General features: G+C 42.5%; 1 protein-coding gene across 4 annotated transcripts in view; it reads left to right on the top strand.

Moving 5' to 3' along the window:
* MKX (mohawk homeobox) overlaps positions 1-3,123 on the top strand; it is a 43,817-nt gene extending 40,694 nt beyond the window's left edge. For 3 of the 4 annotated variants that reach the window (XM_072328634.1, XM_072328633.1, XM_072328635.1), the window contains exon 7: positions 439-3,123. In XM_072328634.1, coding sequence (XP_072184735.1) covers positions 439-625 — 187 coding nt within the window. In that variant the 3' untranslated portion in view covers positions 626-3,123. The remainder of the gene's footprint in view (positions 1-438) is intronic. The other variant, XM_072328636.1, reaches the window with a different exon arrangement.
* The last annotated feature ends 24,362 nt before the right edge of the window (positions 3,124-27,485 follow it).

The raw sequence follows: 27,485 nt of genomic DNA, 5'->3' as shown, positions 1-27,485 counted from the left end.
AAACATGCTATTTCCCTGTACAATTATTATTACAGTTTTCCTGACATCACTTAGCTGCTATGTAGAATCACAGAATCATAGAATGGTTTGGGCTGGAAGGGACCTTTAAGATCATCTGGTTCCAACCCCCTGCTATATATATAGATCAGGTTGCTCACAGCCCCATCCAGCCTGGCCTTGAATGCTGCCAGGGAGGGGTCATCCACATCCTCACTGGGCAACCTGTTCAGTGTCTCACCACCCTCACAGTAATGAATTTCTTCCCAGTATCTAGACTGAATCTACCTTCTTCCAGTTTAAAGCCATTTCCCCTTGTCCTGTCATTACATGCCTGTAAAAAGCCCTTCCCCAGCCTTCCTATAGGCTCCTTTCAGCTATGGGAAGTAGCTACTTCGATGTAAGCTGTATATGTAACTATTTGTTATTGCTTGAATCTAGCGCAGCTAACAGAAAAGGAACCAGCAAAGATGAAACGTACTGGAAGGAGATCAACGCAGCCATGGCCCTAACAAACCTCGCCCAAGGGAAGGACAAACTGCAGGGAACTACCAGCTGCATCATCCAGAAATCCTCACATATATCAGAAGTAAAGACTGTTAAAGTGCCATTAGTCCAGCAGTTTTAAAGGGATGAGTTCCTTTTTTCTTGTCAAGCGGACGTTTTCCTCACAGGATTGGTTTTCAGCAAAATCAGATTCACAGATATGAGGCAGATGTGGAAAATAGGTCCCTTCTTACAGTACAGTCAGTTTGAAAAAACAGTGTTCCTTCAGATTCTGACGTTTTCATTGTATTAAATGAAATGCTCAACTGCTTCTATAAAAGGCATGTAAATTATAAAAAAAAAAACAACCTGTTTTTATCAAAACATTAACTTATTTTATGTTAATCAAAGTGCGCATAAGGTGTTTGCATTGCTATTACAGTAAGTGCCTTGCTTTCCAAAAATAAGCTATAACGTGGGCATAGTACAACAGTGTTATGCCTCAAAATGACAATGCCATAATGCTTAAACTTTGTGTATTATTCCAAGTGGGCTTAAGCAGCCTAGGGCTAAACACATTACTGCTGAATGCCCTGGAGAATTGTGCATAATAGACTTGAACGAATTGACAAGTCTTAATAAAATTGTTACATCGTTTTTTTTCTCTCTTTTTTAATCAACAGTGTTATAAAAATTGTACAGTATGTTTTGTCAAAGTGACATTGAGATTGTTATGCATGTTTCTTACCTGTATATGCAGTATATTAAAATACCAAAATCATTCCTTTGAAAAGTGCAATACTTTAGAACACACAAATTTAGGAAATAAGTTAATTGCTCGGATCATTTTGAACTTACACATGCGCTCCCAGCCATGTTGCTTGTTAAAGATTTCTACTTGAGAAGGCTCTAGCCAGACTAGCTGTAAAGTCCATTTTCTATTGTTCTAAAGCTCTGCTAGTGACTTACAGAAGTTTTTATATGAGTAAACAAAGTCAATCTCTTGTACGAAACTGAATCTGTAGTGCCATTTATTATTTGCAGTGGAACACAAAAATATTTCCGTGGTGGAAATTATTACTTCAAGGTGTTTTAAAAGTTTGGTTTTTTGTTTTCTGGTTTTTTGTTTTTATTGTAGGTACTGCATAGATGAGGACAGTTGACTGACAGTTCACATTTCAGTGAGAAAAAGCTGTAGTGTAAACTATCAAAGCCCACAGTAGTAACACAAATGAGACTTGAAACATTGGAAAATCCCAGCATTCAATGTTGGAGGGTTTTAAATAGATACTAAAACGTATTAAATGTCACATCTCTATACTTGACTGCTGTTGAGCGTAATAACTGTCATAAAGCCCAGCTTATTTTAAGGGTTTTCTAGGGCGTACAAGTTATTCTTAAATCATATAACAATAGTTTAATGAGGTTTACAGTGCTTGAATGGAATTTACATGAGAGCAATTTACAGTGGCAAAGCCAAATACAATTTATACTGAATCAGTTACAGAAAACTGGAAAAGAGCTGTTTGTTGCTAGAAATTGGATTTTTTTCTTCCTGTGGTTATCCTGTCAGGTTTTTTCCTATTTATCCCTCTCCCCATTCCTCTTTCATGAGCCATCAATGAACAAGATAAGACTTCAGTCCTGCTCCCACTGAGTTTAATGGCCAAATTCCCACTTCATTGGAAGCAGGACTGTGCTAATGATTAAACTAACTTGCAAGTATAGGTTGTTCCAGTTGCACTAAAATAGTCAAGACACATTGCAAGTATCAGCCTTGGTGCGACTTCTTAGGAAACTTCTTGATGTAACATAACATGTTGTTGGGTTTATTTAGTGTACAATGAAAATGATTTGATATGAGAATATTTTGTACATATATATTTTTACTTTGTTTTCTAAATTGCTGATTTGCATTGACTTAAAGTGCCAAGCAAGAAATGTATGTTGTCATGACTGTATGAACAGTTGAAGTATATGTTTTACTGACTTGCATCATTATGTGTCTAAGATTCCGTGACATTAATTTTTGATACTTTACTGGATTTTGACATAATAATGTGAGTTTATAACTAATAGCAGAGAGTTAATACTTCACTTTTGTTCATACTATTATAAGTTATTCTGGTATTAAATATTTTGTGAAAATAAATTGATGGTTTTGACAAACTTTTCTGTTAGGAATATTCACAGTGTTTTTGTCTGCATAAATGGCAACAACATGTGTCATGTAAAAATGGTACCTTTGGTGACTTCTCTGCAGCAAAACTGGAGAAGACAAGCCATACTATAAACAACTTGTTCATGGTTCTTTCTTTAAAACGATCAAAGCACAAAGAATAATCTGTAATACACATCAAGTGGGTTTTAAATTTAAGAAATACTTGGCATAATTTCTTGTTACCATTTCCTTTAATTTATTTTTTTTTCTACTGCTGCTTTAGATTTTTCTGAAAACACAAATTCTAATGATTTATTTGTGTGTCTTTTTTTAAATAACAAGAATCATGATCAGTGCTGAGCCAACAGCTAATGAAGACTCAATAATTATTTATGATATTGGAAAAACAAACATTATTACTATAGCTCTTCTTTGTTTCAACATATGTAACCATTTTAGTAAAATAAATAACTGCAAACAACATCTTGCTGGTTTGAATTAAATGTTCATTTATCTCTCCTTAGTCATTTGCATTTCTGGTTTCCTTTTACAGGCAGGATTACTCTATAATATGATATAAGACTGAGACAGGCAAAGATAAACAGGAATGTCTCATACAACAGCTACAACCACTAAGCTGTAGTTCTCACTTTGTGGCCTCACAGTGAAGCAGTTAAACCAAGGAGAGTGAGAGCAAAGCCCCAGGCCAACATACAGAGCATTCTGGGGACATCTGATTATTTGGTGTCTTGGATTTAACTAAGTTCTAACTTGGAGTTTTGGTGAAGGAAAGTACCTGGATTTGGATGCCCACGTGAAAAGTGCATAAAGTAACCACTGCACTGTTGGGTTAGAAGATGTGGAAGAGTTGATATCACTTCTGTACTGTGCAAAGAAGGATTTAACTTAGGTACAGATAACCCACACGTGGGCCTAAACCTATTTCTTCATTATCCCCTCATTAAGCTAATTTTTCAGTGTGTGCTTTATCCACCTGAACTGTCCACCAGTGCAGATACACTGAGCATGAGATGCTACTACAGATAACAGTCTGTAGGGATTGCTGGGTGGGATTGCTGATAATCATGAGCAGCCAGAACTCACCGGTGCTTCACATCTTATTCACAACTTCCCCATTCAAAATGGCAGCTCTGGCAAAGCAAGCATCCCAGTGCTGACAAGAAGCAGTTGCAACAGCAGAGATTTTGCTGTTCCAGGTGCCTACTTGCTCTGTAGTGAAGGGTGTTGTTGTCTCCTAGCACAGCCACCTTTCTCACATACACCATGATTTTTCTTACTGTGAAATCTCAGCATTTTGCAATAAAGTCCTTCAACTCAACTTGCCCTTTCACTCCGTCCTTAGTATGATTATGCCTTCTTAAATATTGACCTCCTACTTGAAGGAGAACAGAGCCTGGACTGAAGATGTCAGACACTCGAGTACTCCAGAAAGCTCTGAAGTTCGATTCAGTAGTCACAGTAATAGCTTTAATTATGGCAGATTGCAGTTTAATTCCTGTTTTACTATGAATATTCTGTGAGACTCTTGGAGAATCAGAATGAACCTCAAGGGGAACCAGGTTCCTAATCTAGCAAATCCAACCAGTTTTATTCACATACTGTTGCAGGTTGTTTCTTGCCAGCTCTGAGCTATCTGGGTAAAAAAGTGTTCTACTTCAGAAACAAGTAGCTGCCTTAATATGGCATCAAGCCTGTGCTGTTAAACCAAGATCCTCAGCAGAGCATGGATTGGACTCTGGACAATTTGAGTATGTCTGTATAACTTATGGAGCATTTCTTAGTCTATGTCCTCAAATTTCTCTGGTCTCAACACTTCAAAGAGGACGACATTACTGCCCTACATGGCTGAACTGTTGTGTGTAGATGGACAGGGCCAGCTGGAAGCTGCTGTGGTAAAATATCTACCTAGATTATCTACCTAAGGCAGGAAAGTGATGAAGCATGATGCAAAGGGCTGAATTTCTGAAAGCACAGTTTTAACACTGCCTGGATGTGAGCTCATGTTGTATGAGCTGGTTTGCCAGACACTGAGTGTACTCAGTCTTTGCTAGTAGCAAAACTGCAACCCACACTGAGGCTTTCACAGTGCTGGGTTGCTGAGCCAGTGTTAAGGTTTGGGCCCCATCTTGAAACTCATCTTGTTTAACAAGAAGGGAGGAGGCTGGCTCCCTTGTGACAAGAAGAAAAAAAAAAAAAATGGGAAAAGAGACATCAATGCCTAATGCAACAGAAAAAAAAATCTCCAAAGTCCTAAATGTTGCTGTTATGTCAGCTTGGGTTATTGGCAGTGGAAGTGGTTATTGGCAGCGGAAGTTAGACCTGGCTCAAGGCTAATATAACTCACGCACCTGACTTTTTAAAAGGAGCTGAGATCTGGTTTCTTTAGGGATGGGCTTTTTTTCATTTGTGGTGTTGGTCCCTTCTTCAGGTTTCCTTAACCTTCCTTTCAGCCTGTTTTGGACTTAATTCTCCTTCTTTCTTCCTGCCTGAAAAGTCTCCTGTTACATTCAGACAGCAATGGGATCCTTCATGCCAAAGCTCATTCTTCTGTCTGGCTTTGCAGTTTCTAGTACTACATAGGTGAAGGATGTATGATTCAACAAGTCAGTGTTCAGTGGTGAAGTCTAATATCTTCCTTCTCCCAGTCTGGGGTCAGTGAACATCTGAAATCTCAGGAGTGTGCAGTGGAGGCTCTTCAACCAACAAGCTCTACCGTCTATCACTTCACTCCTAACTACTACTACTTTTGGCTATCTTAACTCCCAAAAGGACTGTCAATTTAACCATAACTACCTAGGAACTGCCAAGTCTCATTTTATGAGCTGCTGTTGAGAGCTTAGCTATTTAAGGCTGATTTTAAACAATTTTTATTGGTACTTCGTGGCATGTGCCTGATTTACAATGCTGTAAATAACCACAAATTAGGGACATTTCTTTCTTTACGGTAAACGCACATTATCTTGAGTGTAAGAAAAGACACCTTGTTTGTGAAAAACTAGACTACAGGCCCTGTTCTGTTGCAAGCTTCCAGTATGAGCCTTGGGAATCCTCATCCAGGGTTTGGTCCACGTGAAGGTGCTGGCATTCTCCTCTGGGGGATGCTCTAAACACTGTGGAATATGAGTGGACAATGAGATGAGGATCACACCAACAAGATGTTCCTCAGTGCTCACCCTGCTGCTACGAGATTCTGAAGGCAGGAGAGGGCAGTTTTCTAAGTGGCACCCTCAGTTTGCTACTCTTAGAGAACTTTAGGCATCTGAGGTTACTATCATTGGAATCTGCATCTTGTCACAGAGCAGGCATCACCTTCTGCAGCACTTGCATTTCTTCATTGACTGCAACAGGAAAACAAGCTTCACAGTGAGACTAGATGTCCGAACCAGACACAGCTCAAGTCAGAGGAAACAAGAGAAACAAGATGTTAAATCATAAACCACAAAGAGACCTGCTGGACTTAGGTCAGCACTATCTATCTTTCTCTGTATCATCAGCTGAGGAGCACACTGAAGCACTTGAAAAATAAATAAATAATAATCTTAAGGGGAAAATATCTCTATCCAGCTGAAACAGGAAGTTCTGTTCTAGTCCAATACATTGTGGATATAAATGTTCAGATGTAAGACGTTTCACGCATCAGCATCCTTGTGGCTTGGAAATGTTCAACTAATCTGTCTCATCCTCCTCATGAGTTTGAGGATGATAATTGTCACCCCAAGAAGTGTTGCATTCCTTTTTCATGCCCTTTAAGTAAATTGACAGCCAGACCTTGAGACCCATGGTTCTTGTGAAATGGCCACAGAATATGTGGTCAGATTTTAAAACTCCCAGGTACTCAACAGCAGTCCATGTAGTCATTAAAAGTGGTCAGCAGTGTTTCAGCTCAATGTTTGCATATTAAATGTGTGGTCAGCAAAAGGGAAGCTTTCTGTAACAGGAATAGTGCATTTAATTTACTTGAATTTTTTAAATTTCTTTTAAGTTTGGAGATAATCAAAACTCCACGTATATATTTTTATTATTTTTTTAACTATAAAGTCTCTTTCTCTAAATTTTATTTTGTCTTGAAATGCAGCATAATTATAGCAAGAAAAGGTCGCAATCAAAGCCAAACAGAAATTATTGAAACTTACCAAAATATTGAGGCTACCTAATTATGTTTACTGACTTTTAAAAGGTGTTCTTTTGGCTCGTTGTATTCATTTGTTTATATGTTTACACTCTCCAACCCAGTATAAAACAAGAAAGTTTTGACAGCTCAAAAATTTCCACAGAACAGAAAAATGTATCCCCCAGTGTGGCATGGAAGGGCTCCTAATGCTCAGTATTCACAAAACCAGAGTAATTTTCCATGGTGATCTGTGGATATCACATTTTGTATCCAGATACTTTGTTTTAGAGTACCAGTTTTGGTGCTGACTAATTTCAGCAAGCACCATGCTGGTTTTGCTGAAGGACTTCCTTGTGGCCAGAGAATTAAGACAGCAGGCAGGTGCAGCATTTACTGGTATTCTGCATCCTTGGAGAGGAGGCAACTACGTGGTGATGCTTGTTCATACCTGTTGAATGCAAATAACTGAGAAAGTAAGAGAAAGCAAAGGTGTGACACTGAAGATGGCATCTGCCTCTCTTAAAAAGAAAGTATAATAGCAATATATTTCTCAGCTGGTGTAAAGGAAATCAGAAAACTCAGAGTGGTCCAGGATTTTATGCCACATTTTACTGGTGGTGAAACCAAATTTTAAAAATGTGGAAACAAATGTCAGCAACCCTCCACATTTTGAGATGTGCACCAAGAAGTGCCTTAGCTTTTTCCAGTCCTCCAATCCCCTGACTATGTTCCTGAGGCTGGTGTCTGCTTCTGACGTGTGTGGGCAGCAGAAGGATCTTCTTGAGAGCAGCTTGCCCAGGCTGGCATCATTAAGTGATGTCCAGGGCTAAATCAGAGGGTACTCGACTAGAAAGTCTGGTGCTTTTGTCACTTTGAAATGTGTATAAAGCCATCCTTTGATCGAGGATCAAAGATTTCAACACATTTCTGTAACTTCTATCTCCAAGGCTACTTGCAATAGGAGTGCTTACTATGTAAATAACTGTAAATACTTCTTCACATGATGCAGTTGATATTAAACATCTTCCCAGAAGCATCAATTACGTTTCCTTTCAGGAACAAAAATACAGGAAGGTTACAATCTCTTTTCAGTTTCCTAATGGGCAGCTAAGTTGGGAACTCTATACCCAATTCAGAAGATGAAATACTCTCTATATCTGTTTCACAAAGACATGTACCAGCATGAGAGTGGGATCTGGTGGAACCTGGATTTACAACTGGAAATCAAATACAAGCATGTGGAAATGTTATTATGTAAACTAATACTGAGCTACTTGCTCCATTCCCTCAACAGAATGGTAGCATGGAAATCAAATACCAAGTGTAATTTATTTTTTTTTTTAAACCTCTTCTATGAGAATGACAAGAAAAACAGTCCTGTGTAGGATGAGGAGGACTCAGACCTTTTCATTTGTGAAGATTTAAATGTCACAACCCCTGGGCTGAATTCAACAAAACCAATGGATTTGACATTAAGATATCATTTTGATGACTTCCGCCACTCATGCAGGACACACACTCCAGAGAGGCAGTAGTTCAGGATCAGGCAGAGCATCAAGACTGCAAGTGCTGGTGATTCAGCATCATCTACCCTGAAGCAGTGCTGCACGAACCCAGAGAGCAAAGGGCTGTAAGATGCAGCCAAGTCCCACTCATCTGCATTTCTCCTACTACCACATTGACAACCACACTGACTGTGGTTGGCTTTTGTCAGTTTTACATGCTATTCTGATAAATAACAGAGAACATAACCTGTAGCTGAAATTACCACCGAGAGTGTTAAAAAAAAAGCCCTGAAAACTCTTCCTCAGAGAAGTTACCAGGGACTCGTGGTCAAAAATCATAGAATCACAGAATCACTAAGGTTAGAAAGGATCACTTAGACCAACCCATCACCACCACGCCCTCTAAACCATGTCCCTAAGTACCACATTTATGGCGTTTGTAGAAGTATGGATGAAAGGCTTCCACAGAGGTCTGTCCTTTGTTGGTTTTGTTCAATATTTTCAAAATAGCTTGGTTAGTGGAATAAGGCAGAGGTTTCCTGGCTGCAGGATATGTGCTGTTCATGTCATGAAACCATTTTATAGGGGACATACAGCTCTGAAAAGAGCTCTCACTGCTGCTGCCAGGATGTACTCCTTCTGCCTCTACTACTTGTCATGGTGGTGTAGAAGGAAGTGAAGCTGTTGCACTGCAGAATCTTGTTATTTTTTTGCTCCCACTGGTGCAGCCTCACCTTAAGTGCTGTGTCCAGCTTTAGGCCCCTCATTACAAGAAAGACACTGAGGCCCTGGAACGCGTTCAGAGGAGGGCTACAAAGCTGGTGAGGGGTCTGGAGCACAGGCCTTATGAGGAGCGGCTGAGGGAGCTGGGATTGTTCAGCCTGGAGAAGAGGAGGCTCAGGGGAGACCTTATAGCTCTCTATAATTTCCTAAAGGGAGGTTGTAGTGAGCTGGGGGTTGGCCTCTTCTCTCATGTAATCAGTGATAGAACTAGAGGCAATGGTTTCAAGCTGCGCCAGGGGAGATTCAGGCTGGACATTAGGAAATACTTCTCAGAAAGGGTAGTCAGGAACTGGAATGCACTGCCCAGGGAGGTGGTGGAGTCTCTGACCATGGGGGTGTTCAAGAAACATTTGGATGTTGTGTTGAGGGATATGATTTAGTTGGGAAATACTGGTGATGGTCGGACTGGATGATCTTCCAGGTCTTTTCCAACCTTGATAATTCTGTGGTTCTGTGATTCTGTGATTCTGAAGTGAACATGATCCAAAATCATCCTGCTGTTAAAAAGTAATAATAAATAAAGAAATAATAAAGAAATAAAGAAATAACAGAAATGCCATATGGAATTGTATTTTTAGGTGTATAAGACATGTAAATTAACTCTTCCACACTACTGAGTTCTGCTGAGGTTGCACTGAACTTTGAGTGATAAGCATTGCTCTTAATGGAGGTAGAAACCAACAAGAGGAGCCTATAGTCATTAGATTAGGAACAAACAAGAGGAAAATTTGATCAATCTTGGATTATTAAGTGTAGAGAAGATGAAAATCCTCAAATATATGTGGCCAGCAGGAAGATGAAGGGGATATTCTTTGTATTGCAGCTAAGAAACAATGGGTTTTAATTGCAGCACAAGAGATGGTAGGTTCATTACTGGGTAGATTATGCTAATGGAAGAAGAGGGATTAGATGGAGAAGCATTGGAATATGTTACCTATGTGGGTGGTAGACTTTCCATTGCTGAAGTTTTTTCTTAATAACAAGTTAGAAACATATTAATCAGAAATTAAGTAAGTGTAATTGATCCTACTTTGGGGCAGGTTGGCCTCTTGAGGTTGCCTCCTCACTCTTATTTTCCATTTCAGCAGTCTGCCTTATAAACACGGCATGGAATTCTGCTGCTCAATAGATGGTTAAAAGAGTGAATAGCAGCTGGTTTATTCCGCTGTTTTTAGGAGGTATGTTTACATTCCAGGCATAAGAGTGGAGGGGAAGGACAGCGAGTTCTGATCCCACCAGCCAGCCAGCAGAAGAGACTGGGCAGACATCCATTGGAGGCTGTTTAACTTTCCCAGCCTTTCAGAGGCTAACACGAAGGACAAAGGTGGTTCCCAGATGGAAGGCAACAACAGACTTGATAAACATGGAAGCTGACAGAGAAGGATGCACGTTCAACATGAAAGTTAAAATTGCCAGAAGAAAGCTAGGAAATTTCCAGTTAGGTGCAATGGAACAACTCCTGAAAGATCTCTGAGCTCTGTAAGTGCTTTTGGCCTCCACAGAAAATACTTGGGCAGAAACCCTCCAGAAGGTATGTTTGTTTTGAGCAGAACCTGGAGTTCCTGCGCTAAGCTTTCTGAAGGCCACATTGCAGGATTAGCCTATATTCCCCCTATTCAGTGTCATGGGAGACTGAACATTTGCACTGTGTTCTGGAGTCTAACACAGGCAGGCAGACCACAAAGAAAAACACGGGAATAGATCGTACGAGCTGCTTCAAATAACACTTGCTCCAGAGCCTCTGGGCGATTGCTGAGAAATTCTAGTTTCACAAAAGATGCCAACAGGGGAAGAAATTATTTCACAGTTTACCTCGAGCTTCAAACGGGGTGGCTGAACATGTTAACCGACACCCTTTCTGACAGGCTGGTTTGTGGTCAATGCCGCTAACTAACAGGAAAACAAATGCCTGTAGTCCAAGTCAGGAATCATGCCACAAAGCCAAGGAAATTGCTGCGGGAGAATCCCCAGAGCCGCGCCGTGAAAGCGCGCCGGCAGGATATTTGAAAAACATCAGGAATGTTCCTTACACGACAAGATGGATCATTCAGAAGTAAGGCTTTGCTGGGTATGAAAAGACTTGGTATATAAACTCAAAGGGACGCTTTGGATTTGTTTCTAGGTATGAGCAGCTTACTTTAGAAAGAAACGAGTGGATAGGGAAAGTCAGACGGCGCACAAAGATGGAGGCTGAGCCAGAAATAGAAAAAGGGAAAGAAAATCAGAGCCCATGAGTCTCGCATGTATTCATTATGATAAAATGTTGGGCTTTTGCAAGCACCTGCAATTCCATTATCCAAAGAGATAAACAATCCCTTTTGATACAAAAGAGACAAGAATTTTATTACTATTGTATCAGATCCAGTGACCAGTGAAAATACAATTTCCCTTCTCTGCCAACTACATGATTCACAAGGTGTTCGCTGCAAAGGCTGACAATCCAACTGCGCTGAAGGCTGAGCTATTCTTGATGCAAAGGACTCTCATAAGTGGTCAGAAACATTCAGGAGGACGATGAAACGTGAAACAGATCCAAATGTAGCCTGATAGAAACAGGCTTTGGCTCTCAAGGTAGAAAAGAGAAATAAAACAGATATTGCTAAGGAAGGCTGATTATTAAAGCGAACTACTGCACGCTAAGAGCCAGATGTCCTAGATCTGAAAGATCTGACCAACACCAGACATGATTTGTTAACGACAGAACATGGACACCTCACTCACCTCCACTTTGCAACAGAGATTAAAGAGGCTCTGATCATGACTTCAGTGAGACTGAAGGCCTATCTTTTTTTAGGCCAACATCCATTTTCTCATATTAAGATTCCGCATCTTTAACAAAAGTTGCAAAAGCTGACTTACAAAAGCATACCTATGTGCCGAATGAGAGAAATGTCTTATGAGATTCTTGCAGGAACTACACATAACACTGATGCTGTTATTTGTCTCTTGACACCAGCTTTTCATTAAATGGCTCTTGAGAGGACCATCGGCATCAGAATGAAGATGAGAAACAATTATCTACAAACAGTCCTTTTAGAAATTAAAGTCTGGATGTATGTGATGACACGTTTCTCTATTATTTCTCAAAATTGTTGGACCTCCTGTTTTCCAGTCTACCAGCAAAAGCAACACGATAGTGAACGTTCCAGTTCCTGTCAATCATTATCATTATTAATTATTTAGTTACTTTCCGAGAGCTACCGAGTTAATGTGCAGACTTCACTTCTCAGATAAACACAAGTCTAAATCAACGCTGCCTTATAGAACAGGGGAAAATGTAAAGCCCTAAGCCATCACAGTACATTTATTTGCAGCTTTTTTTCCTCCCTCGTCACTCTCCCCGACCCACGTTTACCACTTCACAGAGGAAGTCTTCTCAGGGCTAGGTTGGCTTTTACAGAACCCTGTTCAATAGCACACTGCCTTACATTAAGACTTCTCTGGGACAATGTTTACTACAATAAGCTCCCTCAGCATTTAAGCACTGTTGGATTCTGATTTACAAAGGCACTGGCTGTGCTGTGTATTTCCATTGAATGGAAGCTGAATTTTTTGATGATGTCATGGGGGGAAGAGGCTTCAAAGGAAAAGCTATGAACACATGGATAAGATTTGCATTTTGAGTGCTGCTGAATATTTGTGTAGACGAAAAGATGGTGCTTTTGAGATAACGCTGGAGCTCCATGGAGGGCCTGAAAGCATAATAGCCAGAACTGAATGGTGCCTTAAAACACAGATCCAAACCCTCAACCAGCATTCATGATGCAGCCAAGAGATGCTTTTAGTTGCTTTTTCATGCCACTGAGTGCAAGAATTCATTTACTCCCAATATATAAATACACACACACAAGACACTAAGTAATATCCTGCTGATCCAAAATGCTCTGTGGGCCTCACACCCTCCCCGCCAGCTCTTCCGTTCTGGAATGGTGCAGCCCTGGGGTACGTAACTGAGAAATCTCTGCTTCAGACAGGGGAGAAAGCTTCATGAATCACCAAACAACACTTCTCAGGTGGGAAAAGCACATTCTTTTTCCTCTATGTGGAATTAGAAAAATATGTGTAGAAGTAAAGCCCTGAAAGCCCCAAGAGAGCAATTGCTCTTTTTTCTTTCTTTCTCAGTTTTGTGGAGCTTGTGATTTTTGGGGTGGTTTAATTAAAGGTCTTAAAATTCTTTAACACTAGCATTCGAATGCTTCATATTTTTCCTCAGACTCGCAGAGTTTCCGTCCTCCTCTCCCTCTCTCTCTTATGTCACTTTCACTCTGCAATAAAACAATTGAATCACACACTGGTACATAAATATTGGCAGATTTTTAGGTTTGCTGTTTTTTTCACTCAGCCTATTGGGCAACCAGCCTAGAAAGGCTAAGTTATTTGCCAGAGTTTGAATTTCTGGCAAACAGTGCAAATCCAGTACAAATCTCAAATCATATTTTAGGAATGCCGTGCTCCTACCGCACCTTTCCAACTCTTTTCTCTGTGCACTAATGACTATTACGGGGAAATGCGTTCCAGAAATGTGAAAATCAATGTAGTGGGAAATGTACCAAAACCACCTTTCCACTTATACAATCTCAGTTGTCCAAGAAACACAATTAATTAGTGTTATTGAGCTGTTTAGCTCCCCAATAAAAGCTTCTTGAGTTATTATATGAAGAACCATTGGTACCGGAGACTTCATGCTGAAGTAATTAATGGAAGTTGATTATATTCTGACAAGTTAAACACACGTTTGTTTGATATTACACACACATGGAAAACACATGCGCCATTGAGTTCAGTACATAGGAGTTTAGATTAATGGTGTTGATGAATTATGTGGAGATTATATACTTTGCAGACACATAATGGACTTGATTTTGAAAAGCAGGGTCTCATTTTGCTCCTGCAATTTTGAGGGTGTGAATAATTGCAGGTGATTTTCTAACAGCTAGACATCTCACTGCCTCGTGGAATTCCTTCGGGCAGAGGTCATGCCTGCTCTGTGCAAGGCACCATGAGGCACTGGGAGAGCTCATGCAGACATGTGAAAGCAACCTGCAGTGGCATTATGTGCTGGGAACCCAGTGACCATCAAGGACACCTTTCATGCACAGCTGTGACAGAAGACTTGGAGCTTTCAAGAAATACTTTCTCTTTCCAAGGCTGGGGACATGTTATGAGCCTGGTGTTCAACACAGCTCCAAAAGGGGATGGAGGAGGCTGTCACAGGGTTTTCTTCTACCATCAGAAAGAGGCTGGTGACAGGTCTTGAGGCCAGCTGCTGAAGCATTTTCCATAGGACATTATCTGGTTAGAACTAACATGAGATCCTTCCTCTTAGTGTCTTTCTCTTGTGGCTCTATCTGAAGGTTAACTGGATGTCACTGGTGTGAGATCCTGATGTCAGCATATAATGGATGCAGGACGCAGCTGGAAGGATGAAGGCCAGCTTCAAATGAGTGGCTGGATCCAGGGAGGAAAAGTAAGCCCAGAGCCAAAGGAGCATCCTCTCCTGAGAACTGCTCCTGCTGAGCCCCTATGGTGTGATTCAGTTTGAGACACCAAATTTAGGAGTGTAAATAAAAGTTTCCATGTAAGACAGGCACTCAAATTCCCACCTATATGATGGAGATCACATCCAAACTGCCAGTGAGCGTGCAGAGGGACTTGGCACCCACTAAAACACCATTTTCTTGGTAAGTTTTCTACACCTGCACTCTACCTCCCACACTTGAGGACAACTACCTTCAGAATATATACCCCACATAGGTGGCAGTCACCAGCGAAACCTACCCTCAGGAATATGTGACAGCTACAGCGCAGTGAAACAAGCTCTGTTTCCAGGACCTAGCAGGACACTGGCTGCTCTGCCAAGGTTCATTGCATAGAGAAAGAAAATGGAAAGGCATGCAGACCTGTTCTGGCCTGGATGTTAAAGGCATTTGGGGAACAAATATGAGGCCCCAGCATGTACCTATGGAGGTACAGTAAATGGAAAGTTAAAGGGTTACATAGCTTTTCTCTTCTGTGCTTTCAGTCCATAAATCCAGTGCTTGACTCTCCGTCTGTGCATCATTAAAAGGTGACTGCAGCCATAGTCTATAAACAAATGCAGATCATGTATCCCTCATGACAAAAATGAGCTCGAACACAAATCCCAAAAGAGGTCTGCAGCCTCTGAGGTAGTCATGTTGCAGGTCCATTTGATGTGGCTTCCTTTGGCACATACCCAAGTTAATGAAACAAGCTGCATGGCAGACACCCTACTCCTGGTTGCTGCACAATTCTCGGTAGAGCTTTCAGCATCCTTTCTGCCTTGCCTGACCCTGGCAAGACCCCAGGTTTGGACATAGCGGAGCAGGAAGGGTACAGAGGGGTGAGGGGTAGAGGGTAGGCAGTAAGAGTTGAGCTTTGGCAGTGCCTGGAGATGCTGAAGGTCTCAAGGTACATGGCTGACCAGTGGCTGCCCCATGTTGTGCAGATGCGATGTGTTGATGGTCTTGAGGTACATGGAAGGCCTAGAGATGACCTAGACAGTGCAGATGTAAAGTACTGAAAGTTTCAACACATATAATAGCCCTATGGATGACCTCAGATAGTGCAGAAGTGATGTGCCGGAGGTCTTGATGCCTATGGATATCTTCAGACAGCGCAGATGTGATGGAAGAACTGAACTCCGAGTGCCCTGGAGGCTTGCTGTGTGGCTAAGGATGAGTTGCTCCATCTTGGTCCCTCCACACAGGGGTAGCAGACCTAAGACAACAGCACTTGTGCAGCACTGAACCAGTTTATTTGGCTATATAAAAGTCTAACCCCTTTCTAAGACTGCTGCTGCTTTGATCTCTCACCTAACTAAAACCCTGCAGGAAAGAGAGAATGAGGGCCTAGTTCTGCCATTATTTACAACCTCCATGAAAGAGCAATTGCTGTTGGGAAGGGCTTTTAACTACCATGCTCCCCTGGTGCTGGCTGCCCGCTGAAGGCAGTGTATAATCACAGATGCAGGCCCCAAATTTTGCCGTGCTGGCGGACAGGAAGCCGTCCTTTCCGACGAAGGGGAAAGATCTGACTTCAGCCTCTGCTTCTTAATTAGCAGCTGCAGGTGGAGAGCTGTGCTAGTTCCTCACATTGCTTTTATAGCGATCACATCTTTATGTGGCTGAACTGTTTTTTTCCACTGTAACTTGGCCATTCTTGGAAGAGAAATATTTTGGGTCACATTATCAATTTTTCCCCCCATGGAAAGCTTATAAAAATTAATCTATAAGCAAATTGATGAGTGGAAAAAAAAAGTTAGCAGAAATGTTTTCAAATGGATAAACTTCAAAGGATTTGAGCTCATTCCATTTGAATTACAGAGTCAGAGCTTTGGTCCAGCCACTCTTTGGTTCTCTACCTCTCTTCCCACCCGTGCTGCTTTGCATCACACTTGAACAGGTCCCCAGTGAGTATTTTTTTCCTAATGATTGAATTTAGCATTGGCAGAAGAACCTTGATTATCTGTGCTTGAGGCTGAAGACCCCACTTGCTGTCCACGTCAGGTAGAGGAAGCTGCAGATCTGCCCTTCTGACTGCACTGTGCTAATTTGTCTCCATACCCTCCCCAATGGGCAGAAGTGGGTTCTCCTTCCCCCAGACCTGCTCATTGCTGTGGTCAGCTGCTAATGATCCCAATATAGTTCCCAGCCAGGGCAGCTGTATATATCTGCAAACGCCAATCCAAATGGATGGGACTAAGGCCACCACAAAGATCCCTGGCTTTGTACTAACCTTGCAACTTAGTTTGCGCTAAAGTCTCACTGGGGCTAATCAATTGGTAAAAACCTCCATAAACACAATGCTGCCATTTCTTTCAAGTGAGATGCCAATTGCAGTGCCAGACAAGCACTGAGACTGTCCTCAGAGCTGTCACAGTGCAGTGTGACATTCACCGTCTCTTCAGGGTAAATACGAGAAACAAAATTCTTCAAGATATTTTATGAAATCAGAATACCAAAGCGGTCTCCATGCAGAGACATGCATTCCTGCACAAACAGAATAATTACCTCTACTTGCAGGTGTTTTGTGTCTCACTGGTTATTGTTTTTGTGTGTTTATGGAAAGAAGGCAGTGCAGATCAGAGAAGCCAAGGACACAGCCTAAACAAACATCAGGATTATGGCACCAGCAGCAGAGAAGTGGGAAAGAAGAGTAAAGGATTTTGGCCGTGCTGATTAAAAGACAATTGTGACTAGAAAAGTCAGCTCTTAATTCCTCCAGTGCCTGGGGATATGGCACGTTGCACTCCCCCTGGTAACACAGGACCACAATAAACAAGTCTCTCTCTATTATCACCTTCATCTCCTAATCAGTGCAGCCCACAGCACTATGAATTTTGGCAGGTGACCCAGAGTGCATTACTTTGCACATCAGGAGCAAAAAACTATAGAGCTGTATATGACAGGGCAATGGAGATGCCCCAACAAATCAGACACAGGGTAAGCAAACCTGAAATCCAAGTGGGAATTGTGGTGTTCACAGGGTGCACCTAATTGGCAGCTGTCTGCTGTGGAGCAATCAAAATCTTGCTGTTCCTCTGTCTCTCCTCCTGCTCATCTCTTCTTACCTCCAGAGCTCCATTACCCTTCCTCCCTCAACTCCTCTCAAGTCCATGGTGATGAACTGGGGAAGGATAGGGCTGTCTTGTGTCAGCCATTTGGCTGTCAGTGTTACCTTGTGTTACTGGTGTGGTGATAGAAAAGAGCTGGGACAGCCCCAAGCACACGTGAGCTTGTTCCAGCCCACCAAGCAGTAAGAGCCAGCAAAGTGGTACATCAATAAAGGAGAAAACATCAAATGAAGAAGAAAAAGCATCCAGAAGTCTCAATAATAGCGGAGAGATGACTTCTAGGTGGATGGAATTGCTTTTGGAGCAAGCACTACAAAATGTCTAGACAGACTGGAAACCACATAGCTGGGAGCAGAGACCTGTCTGCTCTGAAACTAGGATTTCCATGGTGCCAGGCAGACTCAAAGGTGTCCTGACAACCCCAAATCTGCTAATAGATGTGAGCAGAGAGGAATGACAGACCTCAGAAACTGTGTTGAGAAAGCAATGAAGGAGGCAGGGGTCAGAGCAGACCTCACTCAGCCACCTGGCTGTACAACTGGGTTAGCCAAATGACCTCAGTAAAACTATTTTCTACCCCATTTGTAACCCTCAGAGGCCAATGAGGGAAAGGAGAAATTGTCCAGTTCAAATAATGCAAAAATTGATTTCTTTGAGGGAAAACTCCTTGACAGGTTTCTTGGCTCTGCTTAGCATCTCACCCAAGTGAGTGGCTAGGAAGAGGAATAGGAGAGGTTTCCAGCAGCCAGTCCATGTACGCCAGCTCCATCCATGCTATGGAGCAGCTCACAACAGACGGCTAAGAGCTCCAAGTTTGCAGGAGCTGTTGAGATGTGGCTTGCAGGCAACCATCAGGCAAAAAGAGCCAGATCAGAGAATTAGCAGCAAGGGGAAAGCTGAATCCTTTGGCCTGGCTGAGGACCAGGCAAGACCTGTTCTTGGCATAATCTGGTGCAAACAAGGACTCCCAGGATAAATGGGCAGCGGAACAACTTATACACGTTTAACTGGACTTGGACTTGCAGGGCCACATCAGCAAAAAGAAATCAGACACCCCAAAGGCCTGGGGAATTTGCCCCACTATTTGAGTTTTATTCCACAGCAGCCAACCAGGAAAGGAAGCAGCTGCTAGATGGACATTAATTGCCATGAGCCCCATAAGCACAGATATGTCAAATGGAAAAGGTGACTCTGGTCTGGTCTATGGCATTTTTGAACAATTAGGAAAAGTGATAGATTTGGTTTGTAAAACAAGAGAAGTTGGCAATAAAATCTGAAGAAAGGAGTTCTGTTAAGTGCTGGTACAGAGAGAAAGTTCACTATAAAATGTCAACTTGTTATAATAGAAGGCTGGGCCAGAACAAAACAACGTAAGAGCCTAGTAAAAAGCCCTTTTCCCAGTCTGAGAGTTGCAAGGACGCCACATTGAAAATCCAGAGGTACGCAAATAAAATCCCAAGTTTTTGTTTAGATCCTCACAGATGAACAACAGATAGAGGAGACTGGCTATAAATCATCTGTCAGTATCTGGGAAATGCATGGAAAAAGTGGACATTGCCTTGAGGATAACCATTAATAGAGCAGACATGCTAAAAACAGTAAGGGGTAGGCTGTCCAAAACTGAACCAACTAATTGCTGTTGAATGGAGACAGTGACAGGGAAATGTGTGCCTGTCCAACAGTTGGGAAAGTTGGGTTTGCAAATTGGACATCTGGAATTTGAGCTAGATTTCTGGATAGCCGAGATAGTGGATGAGCTAATAAACAGTTTGGATTTCATTATGCCTAACAGCTGAGTAAGTGCCAGGAAAACCATGTCTTACAGACCCGGTCTGTGAAAATTCTATATAAATATGTGGCACAGGTGAGCAAAATGATTTGTAGGCAACTGGTTTGCAGAGAACAGGGAAAGACACCATTATAAGTAAGCTTTCTAGTCAAAGAAATTACTTCCCAGAGGCTAAAATCTGTTTTAGAGACCTAGGATCTCAATAGGATTTTTCTTCAAGTGTTGGTACATTGGAAGCAGGCATCTGCCCACTCCTCATGTGCTAGACATGTCAGACTAGCAGCAAATAAAAAGGGGAAAAAAGGGAATGGGTGCAAAAAAAGCATGACTAAGTAAACAGATGTTGTAAATATACGTAAGAAAGGAGAGGGAAGAGAGTGGAAATAAATGCAAAAGAATGCTGTTTGATGCTCAGCATTTCCTCAAGCAGCTGAGGATGGCTTACAGAGCATTGCCCGAGGTTCTTGGAGTTGTCCTCCCTCTCACTGCCTGAGACTGAGGTACATCAAAGTAGTCATGAAGCATCCACTTCTCAACAGCAATAAAGTGTGGGAGATGTTCTGGGCAGCTCAGAACTCTAGGAAGAAAAGACTGAGCTATCACCTTGGGTTGTCCAGGAGAAGGGCAGCCCCATGTCCTGTGGTCCTGCAAGGAACACTGTCACAGAAGAGACAGATTTGTTTTCCACTCCAGAGTTGATAAGCAGATGTGGAACCAGGTCTGCTTCACAGTGGCAGAATACAACCCTCAGCAGCCACTGAATACAGCCACTTAAGCCCTGCCATGGGGCACAGGATTAGACCACAAGCACAGCTTTGTAAAGATATACTAAACATCTTTTCAGCACCAGTTAACTCCATGACACCAATGCCTCCATCCTGTGGATGTCCCAAGTCACCCTAGGCTGCCCCAGAATTTGTCTTCTCACAGCCATGCCCTGTGGATGCCCTCTGGCTCCTCATGGGGTGGCTCACAGACCCTATGGGGTGGTTCCACAGATGTTACGAGACAACACCAAGTCTGACAGGATGTAAAGAACTCCAAAGAAAGTATTTTTTTAATTAAAAAACTGAAACAAAACAGTTTGCTTTGGGCAGACAAGAAATGCAAGAGGAATTCCCACTGACAAGATGACGATGGAACTATCCAGAATCAGCTGCTCTTCCTAGGGCAGCAGGATCTGGGATGGCTTTGTTTCCTGACAAGGGGCTTAATTCTAAACTTACAGATGTCGCAGGACACCAATGAGCATGGGTGAGCTTGTGATGGAAAACCATCCCAGTGATCATCAGAACACAGAGTTGCAATGGCTTTCGGAACACTGTTCACAGTTTGTTTGCTTTTCTGTATTGTAAAATGCCCTTCATATGGGAAATAAGTGCTAACAGACATGGAACTTAGAGTTTAGGGAGAGTATTGCTACAGCAACAAAAGGGTTCTCTAAGTGTCCTGATTGCAGAAAAGTTTTAGGTTTTAGTTTGAGATTATTAGTTTTATTACTGAAGTGCACCTTGAGGTAAAGGTTTTATTTATATTTCTTCACCAACACTTGGGTGGAAAAATCATTTCAGAACAGCAAAATGAACAGACTCTGACAAAAGAGTCTTGCATAAGAATGTAGTATCTCATTATTTAATTATAACTACTTAAAGAATATTTATAGTACATGTAATTTTTTTCTTGTTCTAGAACATACTCTCTAGACATCAACCATTGTAGACTCCGTGTTGATGACAATGAAATAAAGGTCATTTAAAGGTTAAATGTAGCTGCCTTTCAACAAGAAGACATCAAGTCCTTCTGTGCAATTCGTATCAACAGCCTTCACATGAAACTTGGCCATCACTACAGAGGTGTTCATGGAAAGACAAGTATCTTAGTCTCACCCAGGAACCCTGGGTGCCTGAGATAGGGACAAAACATAAGAGAAGAGTAAAAAATTGAGTATTTTGTCCCACAAATTTGATGAAAAGATTAAAAAATATATATTTTGCCATAAGGCAAGGAGCTCTGAGGAGACTGCCAGACCTTCAGTGTTCAGTTCCTCCTGCGATGGATGAGAAGGAAAAGTTTGGATGAACTCAAAACAACACAATTCAGTGAGCATTTCTCCTTTTAGTAGCACCTGTATGCAGCCCCCAGATCAGAAAGTGATACTTCTATTTTATCTTAAACCTTCTGAGATCATCATTAATACATGTGAACTTTGGTTGTAATTACAGACGTATTTATAGCATTCTCTGTAAGACTCTCTTCATCTATGTATTGTCAGATTTCCTCCAGCCAATTAATCTACATTACAAAATCAACTGCCTTCTGATAAAACAACCAGACACTTTTTTCCCCATCAAAAAGAACGTTCAAACCTTGTTTTCTGCTCCACTCACAGAGGCAAGGCAGGAATCCATCCTTTTCTAAAATGAGGTGACATGCATCTGTGTGCTAACGGGAACTGTGCTATCTAAAAATTCTTTCAAGCCAAGCAACTCTTCCAGCTCTATTTCATTCCCAACTTCGCCTCCCCTCCCATGTGACAAAACAGCAAATGTTATAGTTACCTTAAAATAAATCTAATATAAAGTTATATTTGTGTCTTTGAGAACTATGGTTGTGTGCTATAAAATACGCTAAGCCCACACTAAAACAAAAGGACTCTCTCTCCATGGCATATTCATTATTCTCTCCTCCTGAATAATTGTATCACCTGCCTTCCATGGATTCTTTACGCTTCAGCAGAGATACAATTTCTGGCCAGAGCAGCAGCAGTAGGGAGTCTTTAGCTTTCATGGATGTCTAATCATTTACACCTGCACAACGTAGAAATAAACTTAACTTTGCACTCACTTCACGTAGGTGCAAATGACTACACGAGGTGAGAAGCAGTGCAGAGCCTGGCCTGTAATGACTGCAAAACACTTAAGCAGGGTATGATGGAGACCAACAGAGGCACATGGGACACAGTGATCAGGGGGTGAACAGACGTCAGCAGTAGTTTGAAAGTCTATTCTCTCTCATTGTGTGCGCAACGTCTGTTATTAGCAGTGGAAGTCATGCGTGTGTGCCTAGGGGATAATAAATCAGTGGCTATGTGAATGCTCCAGGCTTGCTCCAGCTCCTCCAGCACCCCTGTGAGGGCTCATCAGCAGCCTGAGACCTGCCTTGCCACCCACGTTGGGAGATGCTTGCTGGCTGTGCTGCTGGGAGATCTGTTTATACAGACAATCACAGCTAAATGTAGAAGCTCTGTCTCATTTTAGGGTGTATCTTGTGTTGTGAGTCAAGCAAGTTACCCAAAATCTGGTTTGATCACTGCTGAAATGGTACAGGTGCTCCTGGTCTCCTCATTCCACTTAACAGCTGAGGGGCACAACAGTTTTCAAAGCAAACTCAGCTCCTTATGACCAGTTGGTCAGGGTAGATAGATCTAAAATTAATCTGCTGCCCTTCGTCTGAGCTCTCTCTGATTTTTATTTTATTTTATTTTATTTCATGATTTTTATTTTTATTTTTCTACCTAAAGACTAGGATTTACATAACAGCTTTGTCTGGTAGTCTGAAAAGGACCTTCTGAACACCTGTCAGCTTCCTGGCCTTCTAATAGCAGTGGTAAATACACCCAGAGAAATACATTGCTATGAAGTACTGGAGTTTCTGTGCAGAGTGACACAGAATTACTGAATCTGAAATAATAAAGTGCCTGTGTCATTTTTCCAAGCGACGTTAAAAATGTGCCTCTGGATATATATGGAGATATAAAACACCATGCACAGAAAAACTGAAGCAGAAAGCATATGCTCAGGAAGGAAATCTGCTTCATTTGTTACAGCTATCTTCTAAAAGCAAAGCAGTCACACCCTGCGAGAGGCGGGCTGGAAATGTACCTGTCCCAGCTGTATCCTCAGTACCTGTTTGGGACAGGGCTGCAAGTGTTTCCTCATGGCTGCAGGCTCTGCAGGGCTAGCACTGAAGTCAGACCCAACAGTCATTCCTATCCCACAGCAGTCAGGCTAAATCTGATTCACAAGCATGATGATGCAGCAGGGACAAGGGGTCATTTTTTAGCTATAAAACAAGCAATTCTAAGCACGTGATTTGTGGCAAATAATCCCAAGAGCTCCTTGAAAGCACTTACAAGACAGTGTGATGGAAAACTCGGCAACTGAACTGCTGTGGGCCCTGTGGGTTGGGGAAAGCAGGCTCTAGAAAGGGAGAACTGCCTCAATACACACATTAACAATACACTGAAAGGAGCCTTTATAGTCAGTAACAGGCTTTAAGTGAAGAACTTTTACATCTCGTCCCAGCAGAGCAGGACATGGGGTTGAAGGCCAGCTTGCTCCCTGCCCAGGCACTGGGCTTCTGGAGGCCACCAGCAGACCCCATTTCCCCAGGGAGCCACAGTGCTGGGAGGAGTGAGGGGAGTAGGGACAGCCCCCTGCAGCCATCCCATAGTGTAACAGGGCATGGCTGGCAGCCACAGACAGCGTGATACGAAGCCACTGCTCAACAGCAAAGCAGCCTGGGGGGTGCTGCACTGGACTGAAGCCCCCATCTTGTTCTTTGTACATAGTCCCAGATGTAGAGCATCACAAAGTTGCTGCAAGGACATGGTCCTCCATAGTATAGGAATGGCTGCTGAACTTCTGCACCTGTTGTGCTGAAGTGCCTGGAAGAAATGGGATGTGGGACCCTTGGTCTAAAAGGCACTTCATGGTGGCAGCCCTCCAACCAGTCACAGAATGATACAATGGCTCAGGTTGGAGGGGACCATAAGGCCCACCCAGTTCCAACCCCCTGCTGTGAGAAGAGTTGCCACCCACCAGCTCAGGCTGCCAGGTCCCCATCCAACCCAGTCTTGAACATCTCCAGGGATGGGGTACCCACAGTTTCTCCAGGCATCCTGTGCTAGTGCCTCACTGCCTTTGAGTAAAGAATTTCTTCCTAATTTCTAGCCTAACCTGTATGTAGAAGCCTTCAGTGGCAACTGAGCTGGTCCTGATAGACATGCTCAGTGTGTGTACACTCTTGAGCTTCCACAAAGGAAAGTGAAATACTGTGACTGGATACTTGCAGGCTTACACATTTATCCCACTTGACCAGCTCAAATGATGGAAATTATAAAGATGGTCTAGTATCATAGCATCTACGGCTGCTGCCAAGCAGCCCGGCTGCTACATGATCCTCCTGATATTGATGAAGGTGTATTTAAGCTCCTCAAACACACTTTCTTTTTAAAAATTGGGTATTTTTTTCACTGGAACAACTTATATAGGGCTTGATGGATTCCATATTACTTTGTTTTTTAAGTCTTAGGAAGATTTAAATATTTAAGTCTAAAACAAATTTGTGATTCTCGATCTTCAAATAGCTTGAAAACTGCCCCATGCTAAGAGGTTACCCCTTATAAAGAGGTTATCCTCCTGTTTTACTACTAAAACTGCTTTGGACACAGGGCTTGGGCTATTTATCTTCCTAGGTCACCAGAGGATGGAGTTTACTCTCAGGGCATATTTGTATCCTCAAGCATGCTTCAGTTGGAAGTCCTGTGAAAGTTTTGTGCTAAAAATGGCATATGTCTCCTGGTGCTCCCACCCAGCCCAGGATGTTTTGCTGGGGATGAGAGGACCTGAACTAAGTGACGCTGCTGCTGGAGTCAATCTCTTGGTCTGGTGCTTTCTGAGAACCTCTGGGAATCTCTGAGCTCCCTGCACCTCAGGGAGCTGCTCACTGTCACTGCTTCTGCAGTGCAACATGTTGTTCACTTTGTCATTCATGAGCTTCCTCAAATTTAACTATGGAAGCATGTTAACCTGCCTTCCATCCCTCCTGTGACCTTATAGCGTGCTCACAGATTGGTACCCAAGTGTGACTATTCTCAACTTTTTCCCTCGGTTACAGACTTAGCAATCTACACGGGAAGCATTCAGCACACTCAAAGCACTGCATGGCAGACAGCATTGCTTCTATGTTCAACTCCAGTGTAGGACCAGATCTTAGTCTGGAGCTACCAGCACTGATTGCAAGCCTGGTTACTCCCTTTGGTGTAAATGCCTTCAAGAACCAGGGGATGCCTATCTAATGTTTTGCATTGCTTTGCTTTGCCTTCTGCTTTCCTACGTGTTGCCCTGGAGAATGCTTGCACACAAACAACTGGCCTTTTCTTCCTTGATGTGTTGGTCCCTGTGTCTATTTGTCAATTCCACGTTTTCAGATTGCACCTTCTGAAATACCTTCCTGAGCAGAGCAGTTCAAGTTGAGACAATTAAGCTCTACCAGGTCTGTCAGCCAAAAGCACACTTCTTTTTCACTGATCTCTTCTCTGCTTTGAAGCATTTTTTACAAACCACTGCAAATAAATGTGGGTGGGTGCAAATGCGAGCACGTGGTCTGAACAAATGAGCACATCTGTTTCTGTGCTGGTCTGTCAAACCATCTGCTTGCACTTGCACTGCCTGGTCTCAGTCCTGCATGCAACACAGGCACTACTGAAAATGTAGCCTTTTAATTTTTTTTAAACCGAAATTACTGCTAAAATCCAGCAGTCACTGACATCCAGTGGTGGCTGAGGATAATTACAAATGTTTGTTTTCTCAGAGTCTTGTTGTTTGCTACATGTGGAAACCCAAGATAAGACACATGCTTGCTTCTGAGATCTACAAAATGAAGACAAGTCAACTGGAACACAACACTGCTAACATTTTGCTAGATGGGAGAGAGGGGAAGTGTGCGTGATCCAGTATTGAAAGAATCCCTATGTGTGCATACAGGGGCTCTGCTATGGAATTTGGGAGCAGCCTCAGTTGGCAAAATGAGTTCTGCTGTTGGAAACTGCCTGAGCCCAGAGCTGAAGTTTGTTGCCTCAGGCAGTTTGGAGCAGGATAATATGAAGACCTGAGCACCAAATATCCCTCCTTGCTGGTCCAGTAAAAGCACTGTGGAGTAGGGTGAGCCCTTCAGGCATCTCAGTAAGGCTCAAATGCCAAATAAATCTGCTGATGGGTGATCTGACCTGAAGAGAACAACATCAAAGTTCCATTTAGGCTTAATTTATAGAATCATAGAATCATTATGGTCGGAAAAGAACTCTAGTTCAGCTGTGAACCCATCACCATCGTGCCCACTAACCATGTCCCTCAGTGCCATATCTCCACATTTCTTGAAAACCTCCAGGGGATGGAGGCTCCTCCACATCCCTGGGCAGCCTGTTCCAGTACATTGCCACTCTTTCTGAGAATATTTTTTCCTAATATCCAACCTATCCCATTCACCACAGATAGTTAACAGCATATTTGTGGTTGGGGGCAGCATTGTGTATGTGTTATCCTGGTGCACTACTTGTTCCTAAATTCTTGTTTAGACTTTCTCCTGTATGAGACCAGTGCAATTGCTCAGGGATTGTTCCGTTCTTCATTTTCCATGTGGCCACTCTGTCTGAGAGGACATCCCAGATATTTTTCTTCATCTTTTCAGGATGGGATAAACTAAAAACAAAGAAACAAACAAAAACCCCTAAATTTTCTTTTTATTTCTGAAGTTCTTTCAAGAGCCTTGGAGCAGGAGGTGAGCCTCAACCAGCATAAAATACTTCCAGTGCATCAAATTTTAATGGCTGCTGACATCACCGTAATTCAAATCCTGGGCATTCATAAACAGTTTGTACAGAATACTGTGCAAGCAATATGAGCTCATTCAAGGGCTCCAAGCGCTTTCTGAAAGCAAGGCTTCATCTGCCTCTTCCCCTTTCATGTCCCGTCTTTCCTGTACTGTTTTGTGCTCTTCCGATATGCTTTACAGAGAGAATATTCCTCCAGCTGGTTTGCCTATCGCCGCAGACACTCCTTGCTTTGAGTTCAGATTTTTGTTTCTCCCTTCTGCCCCCGTGGCTAGGAGTGGTTACCAGGTGTGCATTGTGTGGAGGCCAAACAGAGTCACTGCTGAAAGAGGGAGTAAGGAATGGCATCCCACAGCCTGCAGCCCAGGAGTCCTCTCAGAGACAGCAGTGAGCAAGGGGTGGTGTTGAGAGCCCTGTGACTACCATT

This window comes from Excalfactoria chinensis, chromosome 2 (genome assembly GCF_039878825.1).
Source record: "Excalfactoria chinensis isolate bCotChi1 chromosome 2, bCotChi1.hap2, whole genome shotgun sequence".
Lineage (NCBI taxonomy): Eukaryota > Metazoa > Chordata > Aves > Galliformes > Phasianidae > Excalfactoria > Excalfactoria chinensis.
The sequence above is the reverse complement of the archived record's forward strand: the minus strand, read 5'-3'. Positions and strand labels throughout refer to the sequence as shown.